This window comes from Calonectris borealis, chromosome 2 (genome assembly GCF_964195595.1).
Source record: "Calonectris borealis chromosome 2, bCalBor7.hap1.2, whole genome shotgun sequence".
NCBI classification, from domain to species: Eukaryota; Metazoa; Chordata; class Aves; order Procellariiformes; family Procellariidae; genus Calonectris; species Calonectris borealis.
Window position 1 is genome coordinate 83,266,264 of NC_134313.1, and position 19,493 is coordinate 83,285,756.

The 19,493-nt window shown below is 39.8% G+C and overlaps 1 protein-coding gene across 7 annotated transcripts in view; it reads left to right on the plus strand.

The window, feature by feature from the left end:
- Positions 1-19,493, plus strand: part of TRIO (trio Rho guanine nucleotide exchange factor) — a 265,761-nt gene that overhangs the window by 138,827 nt on the left and 107,441 nt on the right. For all 7 annotated transcript variants that reach the window (XM_075142475.1, XM_075142469.1, XM_075142472.1 and 4 more), the window contains 5 exons: positions 2,027-2,196; positions 3,115-3,289; positions 9,440-9,635; positions 10,246-10,412; positions 17,863-17,982. In XM_075142475.1, the coding sequence (XP_074998576.1) occupies positions 2,027-2,196; positions 3,115-3,289; positions 9,440-9,635; positions 10,246-10,412; positions 17,863-17,982 (828 nt within the window). The remainder of the gene's footprint in view (positions 1-2,026; positions 2,197-3,114; positions 3,290-9,439; positions 9,636-10,245; positions 10,413-17,862; positions 17,983-19,493) is intronic.

Consider the following 19,493-nt stretch of genomic DNA (forward strand, 5'->3'; position numbering starts at 1 on the left):
GCAAGCTGCGCTGGTTGTGTGCACGCACCAGCTCACTTGGAAGATCTCTAACACAGTGTCCTATTATTATGGTTCAGACATAAGCTTCATAAGCTAAGAAGGAATAAAAACATGTCCACTGGGCATTTAAAACTGAGTAAAGTTTTCAGGTTGTATTGTCAGGCTTCTTGCTCTTAAGTATCATTTGTCTCAAAGTGAAATTTGTATTCCTAAGTATGCATTTGGGGGAAAAAAAAAAATTTTGGATGCTGCATTGTGTTATGCTAGAATGAATGTTGATGAGTGCTTTTGACCCACTTGCTAAGTTCTATTGATTTGTGCTCCTTTTAATAAGAAAGACTGCTGTGGCTTGAGCTCGTGGTGTTTACGACTATGGAGTTGCATTCAAATCTGTGACAGGCATTGTCTTTGAAGCATATGAGTAGTCAGAATAACACAGTATGTATGAATAGGCAGTTCCGTTTGGGGAGGTGGTAGATTTGTAGAAGAGAGTCTGGTTGAATGTCATTAATTCTTCCCAGTTTGTGAAAATTTAGCCCATAGCTTGGTTAACTCAAAACCTACCTCAGGAGGCATGTAAAGCTCTAAGATATAAAAACTAGCATTTGCTTTTAAAGTAAAGCTTCAAAGGAACCGGTTAATCAATATCTAGAATCCTTCATTGAATCTTTTATTTTAATGTAGCTCCATTGGTAGTTAGGAAATCTTTATGATCAGGACATTATAGAAACAGCAGCATGAAATGGGTATTTCTGTAGAAAATGTTAAGCAAAGAAATAAAACATTTGTTTTTCTGTCTTTTGAAATTAAGCCAGTTTGCTTACTGTCTGTATTTTAACTATGTTAACCTTTTAATTAGGTTCGAAGTTGATAAAGCCTATTTGTATCTCTAAAATGTATAAAGGCAGAGATTAAAATGTAGTCAAAAGATCTTAATACTTTCAATCAGAACAGAGTTCGTCTTTCAGGATAAAAAACAAACTCTAATCCTTGTTCTTGGAATCCCAGTGTTTGGGATTTGATGGTAAAATAGGGAGGAGCGACCCGGTTTGAATGCTTCCTGTGAGAGTAGCTGTTTCGTTGTGCTGTTAGTGCGGCTCACGGGAGTGCTGCAGCAGGCAGCCGTGCTCCCTCTCTTCAAGCAGCGTTTTTATCAGTTGCACAATAGATGGCTGATGGTTTGTTAATGAATAATTTTCACATGGAGCTTAGGATGCAACAGCTTGCCTCATGAAATTATGGAAAAGAACACAGTAGGGTTCAAGTAACTAGTAGTGATACCTAGCTAGCATATACCTATGGATTTTTCCATAAGCTGCAATGCATGGGCAGTTCTGAACAGGAATACATGCACATGTTAAGTGGGGGAGGGAAACGTTGAATTAACTGGTGGAATTACTTGTGATGATTTTTGTTGTTAATAGTGTGAAATTGAGATCAAGAGGGTACACACCATAGCTGTAGAGATCATGATAGAAAAATAACTTCTCATATCTGATTTCTCTCTGTGTTTTGTTTTCTGAAATGTCCTTTTCTTTTTCCTTTTTTTTGAAGGCCACTGAAAAGTGTTATGTTATCTGTGTGCATGTGTCAGCCTGGCAGTGTAAATTTGATGGTGGCTACAATACATCTCCCTTCCTTCCTTCCTTCCTTCCTCCCTTCTCTTGGGGAGTGTTACCATAGCATTTCCCTCCCAGGGACTCTCTCGCAGAGCTGCAGATGGGATTCTCGCTATGAACTCTGTGCTGCTCAATCGGATATGCTTAGTACTGTAGAAGGAAAATGGGAAAGAAAGGGTGACTTAGCAACACGGATAAAGCTTTCCTGGTATTTCGAAGAAGCGAAAACCTTATTTAAACAAAGGCTCGTTTTCATTAAATTGAGGATGGGATTTTTCTATGAAGAGAAACAAATCTTGTTTCTCCCCCTTACCTCAGTCTGTTTTGTCTTGTCCAGGGAGATTGATTTGGAATAGTGACTGCCTGATCCTGGGGCTTATGTTTCTTTTTTTTCCCCTCTCCTTTAGCTGTGGACATGGCTTGAAGAGTTACAGAAAGAACTGCTTGATGATGTCTATGCTGAGTCTGTGGAGGCTGTCCAAGACCTGATTAAACGTTTTGGTCAACAACAACAGACCACTCTGCAGGTTACAGTCAATGTCATAAAAGAAGGCGAAGATCTTATACAGCAACTAAGGTAAAACAAATTTTTATTTAAATCTCTTCTGGTGTATGTCCGATATTCTGTGAAGCTCTTTCTGTTTTGAGGGTAGAGATGATGACCACAAGATATGACCTATAAATAAAACTTGTAAATATTAGGACTAGAGTGTTGTTTCATGCTGTACTGATGGTCTCTAACCCTCTGTTTACAGGAAGCTTAGCTTATAAACACTACCTCCACAAGAAGGAGATTTTGTTTACATAAGCTACCTTTGTGATAGGCGCAATCGTATGTCTTTGTAGTCTGACATGCAGGGCTCCACAGCACTTTGAGTTCTGAGCAGCAGCCTTTTTATAAGGAGACACTTGAAATTGTTTTGCAGGCTGATGAGTAAGTTTGCAGTCCATCTCATTCAGTAATAATCTAAATAAATTTGGGCCCCAGCTGCACTGGTACCTGTTCCCTTTGCTGCAGGAGCCGATATTATCATATCTGAATTTGCAGGCTTTATACTAAAGTAAAAGATTAAGTAATTTTTTTTATTATTATCTAATTTTGATTTTTTTTCATTGCCAGGAAGGTTCAGTAAAGTAAATAGTTATCATATGCCACTTCCTTTTTACAATATAAGCGTTTGTCTCTGATTTTAAATTTTATTCTTCCTGTAAACAGAATGTCCCTAAATGTAGAATTAGTCAAAAAGTTAAAGTAATCTAATTTCCTAATGCCTTTTCAAGTACTAAAACATAATTTGGACTTTTATTAAGATGTGCAGACTTAGCTTTCACGTAATATGACTGGCTTTCACGTAATATGACTTGCACTGACCTTATCTGAAACAGTCTTACGTTTTGTGGTCATGTATAGCATCCAAATTGTATGGGTTGGTTTTTTTTTTTCAATAATACTCTTTTTTCTTCCCCCTCTTTCCCCTCTCTCTGCTTTGAATAGGGATTCTGCCATTTCTAGTAACAAGACCCCCCATAACAGCTCGATCAACCACATAGAGACAGTCCTGCAGCAGCTGGATGAAGCCCAATCTCAGATGGAGGAGCTTTTTCAAGAACGCAAGATCAAGCTTGAGCTGTTTCTGCAGCTCCGCATATTTGAAAGAGATGCAATAGATGTGAGTGTCTGCTCTTGGAGTTGCACTGCACTTACTTCTCCTCTCGTGTAGGAACGTTTATGCTGAGATGGTTGTGTAGTTGCATTGGCATGTGGCTCAGATGACTGATAGACTTAGTTCTTACCTGAACTAAGGCTTTTGTCTTGTACGTGGAAGTGTCAGGAGAGTGCAGAGCTGAGCTTTTTGATATTAACTCCAGCTCTGATTGGCTGCCAGTGCATCTTTAAGCAAGTGTCTTGTAAAATCATAGTGTACCAGTTGCTTCATCTGGTAAGTTTGGTTTGAATATCCAGCTACCTTGATATAACTAGCGTGCTTACAGTTAATATGAGTAAGACTTGCAAGATGGTTTGATACAAACCCTCTAAACTGTTGCTTTGTAGTAACGCCCCTCTTCTTTCTTTTCCAATTCAGCAGTCTTTTTTCAGTTGACAGCTACAAGTGGTGTTTGGAATTCTGTTTTAATCTTTGGGGATGTTGTACGGGCTGTCTGTGTGTCTTTTTTTTTTAAATAAGATTCTTTTCCACCTCTGAAAGTAATGCAAAAGCAGTGGTAGTGCCACACCCCTGCAAAACTTCAAGAAGTTTTGGGACTATCCAAATCTTGGAGGAGGGTTACAGCTTATCTGTTGGAAAGTTTCTTTGTGTGCAGGGACATGAAACCCCACATAGAGCTTAGGTTAATAGAATTGTATTATAAATCTTCAGCTAAGTTGATCATATGACTTCTGTAAAACCACTAGCGCTATACACAGTGACTGAAACTGAGTTGGTGCCTCAGAAGGTTCGGGGTTATACACTGGTAAATGATCCTGTTTGAGTATATAAATGACTTAGTCTTGAGACTCTGGAAAACGGGAGTTACAGTGATAATTTTACCCCTTTGCTTGTACATAGTAAAGGATGCAACTGTTGGTTAGGTACAAACAGTGTAAGGGCAAAGAGGCAGTTGGCAAAAGTGATAGCTTCTCTTTTTTTTTTTTTTTTTTTTTTCCTTAAAATCAGGATTAGATACCATTCTGAAGTCTGGTTTAGCTAAGCACGTTGTTAGGAGCAATGCAGGAATAGGCATACACAGTTCCTTGATCCGTGCCCGTAGAGGAAGTGAGAGTGTGTGCTGTACAGTAATAACAACTCTGGTATAAAGGAAGACTAAGAAGGTTCTGTATTTTGCAGTTCACACTGAGGAGGTGAAACTAGTCTGCAGGGAGTTTGCTACTTTGATTATGTGAAAGTAGCTGTCTTGAATATGCAAGGGAAAGGCTTGGCAGAATTGTGATTGTAATAATTAGTTGGATGACTGGTATATGTGGAGGAACATAGAAGGTATCCCCTTTTATAGGATTGTCAGCGATTTTACAGTCTCTGCAGAAGTGATCGGCAGTGCTCGATGGGGTCTGTGTGATGTTCTCAGAACACTTTTATTAAGGAAATGGCAGACGTGGGGGGCAAGCCATATACCAAGAAAATAAATGGAAGAATTAAAGGTTTGAGTGAAGTGATTAAGGTCAATGCTTTCTGCTGTAGGTTACCTCAACCAGTATTCTACAATAGCAGAAGACTGGCTGCAGGAACCCTGCTTTGCAGATGTGTTCTAGTCCTTCAGTACAGGATAGCATCTTATAGGTGGTAGTAGTACTGTGTATGTTGTTTGGTGATGGCCATAGGATTTTGCAGTGGTCTTGCTTTTTCTGAAGCTGACAGTTGGTGTGCTTTATATTTTGGCATGTAAAACAAAGCAAAGTACCAATTACCTTGTTGAAAGAGTTGGTGTATTTTGTTTATATGGTTCAGAAACAAAAATCACGTTTATTCAAGATTGCCAAGGAGCCCTCCAGGAACAAAATGACCCTGGCTGCAGAGCATCTTCAGCAAAATGTTGATTGCGTTGCTGTCTCTGTACCATGTCCTCTCTTTGCTTCCTCAGCAAAGCATGCTTCTCTTTTCCCTCTCCCCGAAGGCAGACATCTGTTCGGAAACTTCCGGGAAGAAAATGCAGGGACTAGTTCCAGGTCAGTTGTTTGAAAGCAGAAGCTCAGCTGAAGTAACATGATAGTGAGGAGGAGCCAGATGCCAGCTAGGAACTTGCAGGCCTTGCTTTGACCCCCTCCTTTGTCCTGGATTTTGTATGACTGGCCCAGTCAATTAAGACTTGGCTGTAGGGGCAGTTCATTCAGGGGAGCAGCCTGTGAGGACAGTTTTTCTGGAAGGCAAGTAGTGTTTCTAGCTTGTCTTACTGCTTGCAAAATTACACAGGGTAAAATGGGTCAAAGGGTTCTCCTAGCACTGCAGGATCATACCATGCAGCTGTGCTTCTGGGGACAGTGGTGAGATTTGCTGGCAGGGTTTGTCCTCCTCCTCTTGTCCTTACTCTTCCCTTATTATTTGGTGACAAAATACTCTGTTTCTTTTAGTTGCTGTCTTTTATCCTGCAACTTTCCAGATTCTCCTGCTCTTCTGAAATTGCTGTAACTGCAGCACTGTCTCTGTTTTGCCCCTTGCTCTTGGCATATAAACTTGACTTTCTCTATCCTCGGTAGGCTTTTAAGTGCCATTGGTCGTGAGCTATTTGAAGGACTCTGTTGTGAACACCTGTATTAACTAGAGGCAAAAAGGAGCAAAATGTATGTGAAGATGTATGCTAGGGTGATTAGTAGCATAAGGAAGATGTGTATGGACCTAGCCAGTGGCTAGGTAATGCTGGTGGCAATGTATGCAGCCTGAAATGTGTGTCTCATCTGTGTCTGTGCATTTTTGCTTGTCTGTAACTTAAATGCCTCGAGGCCTATGTCAGGGCTCCACACAAAGCATACCACACACTTTTCAACTCGCAGCTTTATCTCTACTCTATTTTTGGACGGTACTTACAAGATGCCTGTTAAGTCATACAGCTGAAAAGGCAAGGATGCAAAGTGCTGGATCAGAGAGACCTAACTCTTCTCCCTTTCCCATTTTACCTTTTTCTTTCTCCTCGGCACGTAATATTTTCCAGGTCCTGGTTAGCACTCAGCTGGTACAAGGAATGCTAGTTAGACCCTTCTGAGAAGAGACTTGCGGTTCTTTATTTCTTTCCCACTCTGTGTGAAAGAGTCGGCATGCCTTCTGTGTTATACTCTGCCTTGTGTCCTGTCAGTGTTACCTTTACATTTGTTAATGTAGGAATGTCAGGCAGCTCAGACTCTGCACTCGTAACTTCTTGAACACATGAGATGGTAAGTAGTTACCCTGTGTTTGATATGGATTGTCCATTTCCTGAGAGTGGTATTAATTTGTGATTCAGTTACTTTAGATGTCTATTAGTCATTCATCTGTGTCTGTTTGTTTAAGGCTAATTGTCTTGACAAAACTTTAAAAACAAAATAGGAGCCTGCTCACTCTAAAAGTGTTGCTTGTAAAGCAGAACTTCAGGGGAAGCCCTGAAGAGTGTGGACAGAGTGCCTAATGCATGTTATTTTTGTTTTAACTCTGCCCTCAGTGCGTTTCAGATTTGCACGGTGGGTGCGATGGCTGAAATAGATCACCTTGAGCCCACCCAGTTACTGCTGAAAAAGTGTAAGGATTACTGCCCTTGCTAGGAACCCCAGCTGTGATGTGCAGTGACTTCTTGTCTTTTGAATGAATGTGGGACCATGCTGGCATTATTTATTTATTTGAATCGTGGGCTTTCTGGTCTTTTGAAAGGTGCAGGGAATGTCTTGCTCTTGTACAGTGTTTCAGACTGCTTTAAACAATGTGTGGGCCATGATCTTAACCTCAAGATTGCATGAAATAACATGGAAGAAGTTATGATTCTTACTGTTGTTCTTTGGAGGTAGTATCACTGAAACATCTTGGCTGAGGTGACACATGGTATTGACTTCTTAAAACTACCTGTCATTCATATCAGGTACAGTGAATCTCAGGCTAGTCTGAGAGGACATAGTGACTATAATCTACTTGAACCATTCCGTTATTATAAAAATTCTGATGCTTAGCCACAGCAATCTCCCTTTGTAAGCTTATGGTGTTTATTACTTTATTTCCACTCAATTTGATAGTAAGAGAGGTAAGGTTTTGGTGGGGTGGTTTGAAGAAACCAATGTTAGTGACCACTGCTTTTGGTAGTGAATGAACACAGAGTTTCGAAGATGAGCTGGGAAGAGCAGGTCTGAGGTGCTTGAGAGCAGAAAAGAGGGTTAGCTGGAAGTAAGCAGGTTCTCAGGCTGGGCTGTCAGAAAGACTTGAAGTTTCTGAAATATTTCAGGTCAGTTAAAAGGAGATGAAGAGTAGAGAGAGGCGATGAGATATGTTGGGCATGGACCAAGTAAAAGGGAAGTAAAGGGAAGTTGTGAAGGATTTTGTGGGAGGGGAAGCCTGTATGTGTGTTGAGAGGGGAAACCCACTCATAATGTATAAATAGATTGTGTGTGTAATGTTCAGAGCACATGGAAGAGAGATGAAAGAAGCTTTAAGCAGTGAAGCTTTAAGCTGAAGGCCTCGTCCTGTATATCTTTCTGCATTGTTTGTCCATCAGCTTTTCTGTTTTCAGTGTTATTCCTGAAACTTGAGTTTCTGCCTATTTTCACTTGGGTGGAGCTAGCTGATCAGAATTAAGGATTGCAAATAGCTATCCTAGTTGTTTGGGATCTCCCATCATGGCATGATGCAAAACTTGGATACTTAGTGAATCAAGTAAAATTTTTGCAGAACAGCTTTAAAACAGGAAGTAAACGCACAAATGCCACAGTTTAAAAATAATTGCTTGATGCGTCCATTTTTTATGGTGCCATGTGAGCAGAATGGAAACAACCCTTGAAGAAAGATTGTAGGTGACTACAGAACCTTTATACAGATGATTTAATTTTGCTTTCTCCTCAATTCTGTTTTTTCTACGAGGCTTGTTTTCCTGGAAATTCTCTTGTAGTTTGACTCTCTCAGTAACTTCACAGCTTTGATTAACCACTTGGAAAGCACAGTCGCATGTTCCTTTTGCTGACGACAAATGAGTTTGGTTAAATATTTATGCAGCAAGCTACTTTGTTGCTAATGCCCGTTTAGTCAGATCCTCTTTTTGCTGTGTCTGGCTGCATAAATAGGTGCTTTCCTGTCATTTAGCACCATTCACATCAGTTTGTCCTACTGAAATCATAGGACTGTGGAGCTAAGCCATGCTTGGTTCTTTATCTATAATTTTGCTTTCCCAATGAACTGCAGTAGTTTGTGGCAAAACTCTGCCGAAAATTATGAAAAAAATTTTATTACAGGAGGGATAAGTGTGTCAGACAGACTTGTTTGAAGTAAGTAGCTGATGCATCAAACCTGTGCCATAAGAACTCAACCCACTTTGATCAATGGGGATTGTAAGCATTATCTGTTAGACTTAACAACAGTTTTGTATCCTAATTAAAAGGAGTATTTTACATTTCAGCCAGATTCTGGAATATGATACAAAAAATGCACTTGTGTGCATAGACAAGGAGGACTTACTGTTGTGGTACACATGTTAAAAAATACTTTCTTAGCCACCCTTTTCTGGATATCTTGTGGCTGAGAGTAAAATCCAGATTTGAAGTGTAAACTGAAGTGCAGCTGAATGATTTCAGCAAGTAAATTTAACTCTGATGTTACAGTAATACTGTAATAAAGTAATACTTTTTGGTTTTGCTCCACTCACTAAGTACCCTGCCTTTTGTGACAAGTAGTGCTGCTCAGTTGTCTGGCAAAAGTCGAAGGTGCTCACAAAGGGGTAGAGCTGTTTTTTTTTGTAAAGGAGCTCGAGACTGATGTAATTTAAAGCTAAGCTGGCACTTGATGTGTGAATTATTATTTGGTGCAGTCTGAAGAATTGAAAAGATGTTTTAGATCAACATTTTCCTTTAAAAGTGAAGATAAAAACATTTTAATTTCACCTGTTTTACAAGCGATGTGTTGGTGAAGGAGTACCTTGAAGAAGGGAAGGGTACCCATAGTGTTGCAAGCATTGATTGAAGAAGAGCTGTTGTGGTTCTCAAAGAGACTATCCTCCTTTAAAACCCATGTTGAACCTGATCAGTGAAGTCAATTAACAATAAGCAACTCGAGTTCCTGACCTCCATCGTAAGCGCAACATTCGAAATAAACATACGTCGTCTAATGAGTAAGTGAACATTGTCTTCCTCCTTTTTCCTCCAGATAATTTCAGACCTTGAGTCTTGGAATGATGAGCTCTCTCAGCAGATGAATGACTTTGACACTGAAGATCTTACAATAGCAGAACAGAGGCTCCAGCATCATGCAGACAAAGCCCTGACCATGAATAACTTGACCTTTGATGTCATCCACCAAGGGCAGGATCTGCTGCAGTATGTCAATGAAGTGCAGGCATCTGGTAAGATGGTCCTTCGTGCTATTCCGGGCAGTGGCTTTATTAGAATTATCCACTCCATGGGACATGTGGAAATGACAGAGAGGCTGGTTAACTGTAAACTGGAGACATGTGGACATTTTTTTTTTCCCTTTATACTCAAATCATTTGATAGCATTCATGAGAATATGCTGTCATTATGGCACGTAATTCTTATTTAAAAGTTGGCAACACCTGAAAATGTTTAGGTTTTTAAGAAGGTGATTCCACTCAGGAAGTCAGTAAAATTACAGTAAATAGCAGGGAGTTAATTTTATAGTTAATTGGAGCAATGCACTCAAGCCAAAATTTTCAGCTTTCAAGTAATATGTCTTCCTTTTTTGTTTCTTATGCCCCTTCACTTGATGTTTTTAACTGTATACAGTCACCTAGGGTAAATCTCAGGCTTCTTTAAAAAAAAAAATTAATAATATTGCATTTTTAAAGAGTGCAAAAACGGTGCTCATTCAGGAAATGCTCCGAGATTAAGTTGAACTTTGAGAAGGAACTGGAAAAGTAAGTGTAAAACAGTGGAAACGGGCTCTTTGTCTTTGGAAGGCTTGTAAGTCCTTTATAAACAACTGACTGATTGCAGGTGTTGAGCTGCTTTGTGACAGAGACGTAGACATGGCCACTCGCGTCCAGGATCTGCTGGAGTTCCTTCATGAGAAGCAGCAGGAGCTGGACTTGGCCGCCGAGCAGCACCGCAAGCACCTGGAGCAGTGCGTGCAGCTGCGGCACCTGCAGGCCGAAGTCAAGCAGGTATGCCCGGGCTCTGCCCCCCGTGGGGGTGATGGCCCCCCCTGAGCTCTTCCGCACCTCTTGGAGAGGTCTGTTCCCCTAAACAGAGGTGGAAAATTAACTTCTGCTGTATAAAAGCTTCCGTGCCTCCGTTCCGGAGGGGGGGGGCGGACTTGGAATTGAGCACCTATGAGACTTCATCCTCTCTTAATATTGTGTTTTATCATTTGCGTGAACAGTCCATATTTCTACCTGGATACAAGTCAAGTATTTGAAGTATAGAGCAATTTGAACTCATGTTAAATAATCCATACTTTCATCATCAGTATGGTGGTTAGTAAAAATGTTCAGTGGTATTCCCTGAATGCGGACCTGATACATCTACAAATGGTGATTACATAATGTCAGCAGGGTTTACTTTCCAGGAGAAGAAAAATGACGGTTTGCTTTTCCTGGCAATAAAGTGGCAAGTTTTGAGGTCCTTATCTGATAAACACCTAAACTTTTGGTGAATTTGAGATGCCGTGGGCAAAACCACTGAAGTAGATGAAAGTTTAAAAAACAAACAAACAAAACACTAGAAAGGTAAGTGTTTTTGATCTTGCTCACACTTGGCAGCATCACAGAAGTCTACTAGAGTCTGTCATATTAGTATGTCCCATAATGGCTCCTAATGCAACTTGTCCTTTTTCTGTTTGTCATGAGCTCTTACAAAAATTCATCTCCCTCATGAGACTCTGAATGAGAACTCCCAAGTTGCAAAGTAATATAAAAGGGGTCCAGTTAGCATAGGAGAGGTGAATAGAAGCTTCCCAAAGTATTTCCAGGCAGCGTTTGTGTTTCGTTACTCTGTAGTAGCAGACCCAAAGTTTCTGTGTGGCCTTGAATTCAAGGAATGCAAGGAACCGGTAGCGTCTGCTGTCAGTGCAATCTACGCGTTAATCAAATATACGATAATCAAATATACGATCTTCTAGTTCTAGTAAGCCTTTGCATACTCTACTGAACTATCCTGTATCCATCTGAGCACTTGTCATGTTCGTAAATGCAAATTACAAACGACTCCTTTCATGTGAGTAATGGTTGAGATAAAATTATTACAGATCAGGATAGATTCTGTACTCAGTTGCATACTGTCTTGAGGATGAAGGAAAAGCATGGACACTTGCAAAGGAAAAAAAAAAAATAAAAAGAAGTAGTGTGAATGCCAGCTGAGGCACTCTCATCCCTTTGCGGTACATCAGTGGGTTAGGATGGGATGGGTTAGTAAGAAAAAGAAATTGTTAATTCCCATGATACTGAAATAATATTCAGTTACAGAACAGAATATAGCACTTGGGTAACATTGCAAAGACACACTATTAAATAGTTATTTATATTGCATGCTCCCACAATAAAGTACGTACCTTGCTCCATTAGCTTTGTGTGCAAGTTAAATGTGACAAGAAAGAGACATATGTTTAAAACTTGTGTTTGCAGAACAAGTGTTCTGTATTTTGGCAGATACAAGCAGATGATGAACATCATGGATTGTAGATGAATATCCATGTTGCACTTAGTGTGTGATTTGTAGGTCATTCTGTAAGATCTTGTAACATTCCTGAACCACTGATAGCCCTGACTGAAACTGAAGCTCAAGTTTAGATTTTTAAGAAAGCACCGGAAAAAATGAGTTCATCTTACAATAAAGATATAGGTAGTATACTATCCTAGCCAGCTGACTTTTTTTTTAAGTAGACTGGTTAAAAATTGATTCTTTTTGTATTACTAGTATGCATCTCTATCAAGTGAGATTTTATGTTGAATTAAATGCCATAATAGATGTGAATTTTCAATCAAACTTACATGAACATGTAGCTGACAGAATGTTCATGTATTACAAACTCCATTTCCAAATTTTCATTGTACAGATTAACCTGCAATACCTCCCTGAAGTATTTAGGCCTCAAGGCCTAAAAATTGAATGGAACTAAAACAATGTTACATTGTCTCATAGGATTTTGATCCCCTTTGGAATGCTTTGGGGCTAGTAAATTTTAGTTTTGTGATTTCAGTTGCCTTTTCAAGAAAACCACATCTGATTTATTTTAGTTTTTACTAAATATCAGGAAGCATGATATTCTCCTGTTTCTTCTGCACTGGGAAAAACTTCATAGCTCAGCAGGTCACAGCAGGTGCTTTACCTGAGAGTAAATGACACGGTAAACCTCCTCTTCAGTCTGTTTTGTTTGTATTTTGTTGCCTGAAGCAGTGAACACATGGTTTTCCAGTTCAATTACTGTGATTTTCTGCCAGATTTATTGTTGATGAACTGGGTGTAAGCATAGTTATTATGTGGATGGGATACTGTCTCCATAGCAAGGATTTTAACAGGATTTCCATTTGAATTTTTCCTGCCAAACTGACATTACTGCTATTGTATTTTCACATATATTAAAATATATATATATAGCTTGTAGTCATGTGAAAAGGTTAGACTGGAACACTGCAGGAATTTTTCCATAGGGTTCATCTCTGAGTACTGTAACGGAGACCAGCAAACTGTCTCCTGGCTTAGTTTTTTAGTCAAATACTTGCAAGGAATCTTTTCAGTACTAGGTAGTGAAACTCTGAGTTTAGTAAATCTTACCAAATAAGCACAGAAAGCAAATGAAAACATCCAGTGTTGCTTCTCCCTTAACTACTGTATCAGCTCTGCTTTGTGGCATTGAAGTTCTGTAGATCAAGCCTCAGGACTAGGAGGATGCAGAAGGGCCATAAGACGAACAGAGGTTTAAAGAAAACCTGCAAAGAATTTCCTTGCCAATTTGATGCGTAATAGGTGCAGAAAGGGCAAAACCATATAGAAGATTGCAGTATAGGAAAACCTCAGCAGGTAGGGGGAAGAGGATGCTCGCTGAAATAAGAAGGGACAGCTGTACGTGGAAAAAACAACATGGAAAGGAAAATGTGACCATTTTATACAGGGCAGGGACATATGAGTAGGTAGGGGCAGAGAAATAATTCAGAGAATATCTGTCTCAAGCAGAACTCCACTTGCATGTTTGCCAGACAAACTTTTTTTTCCCCCTCACTTAAAATATAGCTGCTGGATTACTTATTGCTGCAATTGCTCCCATGTACTCATTTTGTAGATTGAATGCTTTGCTTTACTTAACATGCAGCATTTGCCTGGGTCAAAATCTCTACCGAGCTCCAAAACGCATTGGTTTTACTATAGTCATTAAGCCTTTTCAGTGCAATATTGTCTGCTGCTCAGATCACGGTGTATGTTCTTGGGTATATACGTATATATTCATATCTGTACAACAGTGTGCAGGTACTTGTACCAAGTACAAGCCTGAACCCTCAAGAGTACCTTGAGCAGCCTTCTGTTCTCACATGCAGATCTTTTAGCTTGGTTCAAACGCAGTCCAGTGCTTGAGCTCTGATTGTCCCAAAATACTACTCAGGAAGAGTATCCTGGCACTCCGTGTAGTGCCATATGGATATGAAAACATAGCTAGGACAGCAGGCTGAAGCAGGTGTGTCTCGTGATCATGTTTGGTCAGAGTGAAAAATCTGTCCGTGAAACTAATCTTAAATCAAGCATTTATCTATAGAACTACCTGCTTGACCTTTTCAAGTGTCCCAGACTCTGTTTCATTTCCACAGTTTTGCTGATGCTCTGCTGATGCTTTTCTAGCCTGCTGAAGGCTGGGAGGGGAAAGATGGGGGGTGTGGTCCACCCAAATAGTGAGGTGATGGGAACATGCCAACAAACGCTGGAAGGTAGCAGCCCTGGAAGAAGAACAGGCTCGCTATTTGCTAGGGCTTATGTTTTCCCCTTGCGTCAGAGGAGAGGGAAGGGGAAAGTGCTGCTGGCAACTTTCCTCCTGTGAGTTCCATCAGCTTCTGCACTTGCACCCTAACCTGCAGCAAACAGCAGGGCAAATCAGTGTGTTTGGAGTGGCAAGTTCTGTGCTAGCTGTCTCCGCTGAGTGTGATGGGATGCCAAGTCAAGAAGAGCTTTGAGTTGGTACTGCTTAAGCATTCTCCTTCATCATAAATTCTCTGGAGAAGGCTAAATGTATTTTAACCCTATGTCATGGTTTAACCTGGCAGGCGACCAAATACCATGCAGCCGCTTGCTCGCTCCCCACCCCCTCAGTGGGAGGGGGAGAGAATTGGAAGGGTAAGAGCAAGGAAAACTCATGGGTTGAGATAAAGACAATTTAATAGAACAGAAAAGGGAAAATAATAATGATAATGATAGAATATACAAAATGAGTGATGCACAATGCCGTTGCTCACCACCCGCGCTGACCGATAACCAAGTAGCGATCGGTACTTCCTGGATCACGCCTACCGTTCATATACTGAGCATGATGTCACATGGTATGGAGCACCTCGTGGGCCAGCTGGGCTAGCTGTCCCGATTATGTTTCCTCCCATCCTCTGCTTGGTAGTATGAGAGCTGTCCTTGGCAGGGTACTTAGCAACAACTGAAAACATCAGTGTGTTATCAACATTCTCCTCATACTAAATCCAAAACACAGCACTAGGAAGAAATTTAACTCTATCCCAGTGAAAACCAGGACACCCTAAGAAGGTGTGTTTCATTACACTATATCTGGAAGAATTATTTTGTAAGGTAGAGAGAGGGAGCTTAGAACTGCTTTCGTAAGACAAAATAGAAATAAAAAAGGGATTTAAAAAAATCTTCTGCCCCCCTGTGTTCTTACAGACAAATCCTTTCCTCCAAGTGTAGTTTCTGTCTACAGTCTGTTGGACTCATCTGGTTCCCTCAGAAGTTTCCCTTTTTCTTGCTCCTGAGGCCTGCTCCCTGGGCCTGGGCTTGCTCCCTTGAGTGTTAACAACCACCAGGTGTCTTCACAACCTGGAGACTCCCAACTCCTTTCATGGTCCCTTTTGCCTGCCCCACACTGTGATCTGAAAGTGTCTTCTGGCAGCAGGAGACCAGAGCCATCTTCCCCCCTCAAGGCTCCACCTGACCCAGTGCTTTCTCCCCAGAGGAGCAGAATGTGCACCCAGGTGTATGTCTGGGAGCTGCTGTCATGTCCCACATCTACATTGCATAGAAGAATTCAAATACACGCTATCAGCGGAAAAAAAATCTTGTTAGCAATTCATTGTGCAGGCAGAAGTGGGAAAAACTGCATTACTAATACAACAATATTGCAGTCTGGATAAACGTAAGACAAAAGGTGAGATTGTGATGCAGATTTGAGGGAATGGTTGTTGTGTCAAGATGGCTAGACCCCAGTTGCTTCAAACTGTTAAAGACACATTAGAGTATACTTTGGATGTAGACCACATGTGCCTTTGTTTTGAAGGATTTGTGTTTTAATAGGTCCTTTGCCTGGTTTCCACCCATGTTTTCAGTCTGTAATTACGGTCATGTCATCCTGATTCACTTAGTAATAACCTGGCGCAGTAGCATTAATAGTAGTGTCTTATGTGGATCACTAGATAAGAGTATTTTAGTGTTAAGAGCTAAGTGTGATTTGGTAGTTAACATAATTATTACTGGTGGTTAAAGGTCTAAAATCAATTTGTAGGAAAAGGTTAGAGAAGGTATGCTTAAACTGGTTATTTTCAAACCAACTGGGCCCAAATGAATTCACCCCAGAATACGTAGAAAACTGCCTGAAATAATGTCATAGACATTGGTGCTTATCTTCTCCAAACTTCTGGAGATTGGATGAGATTCTGAAGGCCTGGAACTCAACATCCACTTCTCAAAAGTGGGAGAGGATTAGCTAAGGGAGGATTATAGGCCAGCTAGTTTAACAAAATTCCCAGGAAAAATACTGAATCAAGTAGGTTATTAAACCTGAACAGTGACGAGGAGAGGAGAAAAAACTAACATAGATTAGTTAAGTATAGCTTCCCCTTGATAAATCCTGTTTCTTCCTAACAAAGGTAACAGGTTATCTGAAAGAGCAGATGACATAGATCTTCCTTCTATTAAAGCTTTTAAAATAGTTTAGTTCAGTCTATCTGGCCCTAGCTTACTATGAGAATGTCATATGAGACTACATTACCATGAATGATAACTTGCTGGAAAACCACATTCAGTAACAAAAGTTATTAAGAGACTCACTGGATTGGAAAACAGATTTCAAAATTTTAAAAAATCTGTAGAAGTCTGTCTGTATTTGGATACTAGTTCATGTTTTCAGTCAGAATATCTACATGTTAGAGTAGAGATTATGCTTTTAAATTTGACGATAAAGGCAAAAGAAGCTGGGAAAGGGATTTGAGTTCATCAGAAGACACTGGATTACAGTTCAGAATTATCTCAATGTATGGGAGAATTGTGCTACAAGAAGGATATGAATTTTATTAGTGACAAATACACAGAGCATGACGTACTGGCAGGAATAATAAGCTGAATAGGGGTAATTTCTGGCTGGGCAGCAGTTCCATAGAAATGTTGTATAGATGACAGTGAATAACCTGAATTATGCCCAGCATTACTCAGTATTTGAAAGATTTTGATCAAAGTGATGGTTATCAACTGGAGAGAGCTTATACAAGAGCAGTGAGAAAAATTAGGCGGCTAATTTCACATGGGAGAGGTTGAAGAGACTGGGGTCAACAAGAGAAGAGGAGCCTAGAGGGGGGAATCCAGTAATGTTCTTGAGGGAGAGAGGAGAGGGAAAAACAAAGCTGATGCTTTGGGGAGAAAATGTTTGGGGTGGTTTTGTCTGTCATGGGCAGGAGAAACAAAATGAGCTGAAATTAAAGCGAGATATGTTAAGTGTTAGACGTTAGAAAGAAGACTTATGGTGATAAAAATGTCTGGTGAGAGTGTGGGATGTACATTATTGGAGTCTTAAGTAACGAACAGATCTTTTGGGAGATCTGAAGGCACAGATCTTTTGTGAGGGGCCTTAAGGTTGCATGTTCCTGCTGTTGATAAGGAATGCACTAGGTGGCCTCCTGAGGCTTTTCCCCACCTAAGGATTCTTCTGGTGTCAGTGAACATGTCAAAGAATGCACATCCTGAAAACAAAAAATCTTTAAGCAATTAGAAGGCACTCAGTGGTCACATTTTTCTCATTTAATATTAAAAATTATTTGCTTACTTTTTACTAAGCTGCGTGCCCTCAATTTACATTACTGACACTGGCTCTTAGGCAAATATTGCTTGTAACTTGTTCATGTTTTCCAGGTGACAGAAATGGTATTCAGAAACGCAACCTTGTTCAGAGTATAAACTGAAAGCACAAGCCTGTAGTAGTTGACTGAAAGATAGGAGTTGTCCACTAAGTGAAATTATAGTGAATGTCATTTGCTGTGTTTGTTGAATATATAATTCACTGTAAATATATAATTAATACATTATTCAGTCCTGAATTCCAGTACTACATCTGACCCTAAGTGTTTTTGTCCCTAGCAATGATGCTTTTCTTGCTGGTTGGCAGTGGAATTGCATATTTCATGGTCTTCTCTTTTCCTACAGGTTTTGGGCTGGATCCGAAATGGGGAGTCAATGTTAAATGCTGGGCTTATCACTGCTAGCTCTTTGCAGGAGGCAGAACAGTTACAGAGGGAACATGAACAGTTTCAACATGCAATAGAGGTAAAAGCACCATTTCAGTGACCAAGAAGTCCTGTATTACAGTTCATGAGTCTCTGTAAATAGCACTGCAGTAAGGAAGTGTATCTCTTCTGTCCCTTTTCATGCCATTGGGTTAACGCTACAGTATTTTGAGTTTAGGAAAAGCTGTTGAAATCATCTTATGGCAAAGAGATAAAAACACTTACTGGGAAGGTGTGTTTTTTGTTCTTGTTCATTCTGGAGCTGCAATTCCAGGTGAATACATCTTCTCAGTGCCTTTTTGCATCTTTGTAAAGTGATAGCCATTTTTTGATTGGAGAGGAATAAAAAAATTATAATAAATTGAACAAGTCTGTTCATAGCAATTTTATTGAAAATGGTGTTTCCCTTTGTTAGAATACAACAATATAATGCTAATTGTTAAAGTTAAGAATAAATGGAACAGCAAACATCAGTTTTGTGTATTCTCATACGGTTCTTTAATGTTTCCATTTTTGTTTGACAGTAGGTTTCACTGAAATTTATCTGTAGTGGTGTGACCATCCTCCTGCCATGATTTCAAACTAAACTTATCAGATCGGTCATATCTCTGCAAAAAATAGGCAGAGATCTTAAGACTGACTGGAAAGCAATATTATTAAATTATATGTGTGATTGAGGGACTTAGGGTGATATTGATTATATATAGCACAACTCTTTTTAAGAACTTTACTGTTGTTGAAAGATTAACCAAAGTTACGATTGTTTGAGAAAGCTATTTTCAGAAGCAGTCTGTTGTGCAGACTCTTTTCATGTTCGTCTGCCATTCTGTGGAGTTTTATGTTTCTTCCTCTCTGGGTTTGTTTGGGTTTTTTTACAATTTGCACTATATGTACTCTCATTTCGAGAGCTTTGGTAACTCTTTAAGTATAAAAATCATGAGACCTCTAGAGGTTTGTCAATTGAAGGAAAGATGATTAGGAAGCTTAAATTCTGAGTTTTCTGGATCATTCTGTACTTGGATATAATAATATTTATTATAGTTAGAGGTTCCATATTTTAGGCAAGTATATGTTTACACAGAGAACTACAGTTAAAAATTTGCTTACACTGATTGGAGAGTTGTCTTTTGTATTGCCCTGCACGCCTGCACCTTAATTTGCTCACTACTAATGTGCAAAAGACTGCAGTAAAGCTGCGAGGGCAGTAATAGTAATCAAGCCAAAATAAGACACATCCTTTCCATCTTTTTTTTCCTCACCATGAAGGGAAAAAAAAATCAACCTGAAATTCATAATTATAACAAAGTCTACTGCAACATAGATACGCCATGTGTGGCTTAATGCTATGCAGTGGCTGTTGCTTTTATACTGCTAGTCATTGTTGATTTGATGATAAATCTCTACAGGATTTACTTCCTTTGTATTTGCATAAGTGAAGTCATGCGGTGACTAATATTAGACAGTTATTTTTAGTTAATGGGTGTTCGTGCATGTGTATGGAAGTGTCATTGATACAGTGGAAATGTGAGTCGTTAAAGTCTTCAAGAAAAT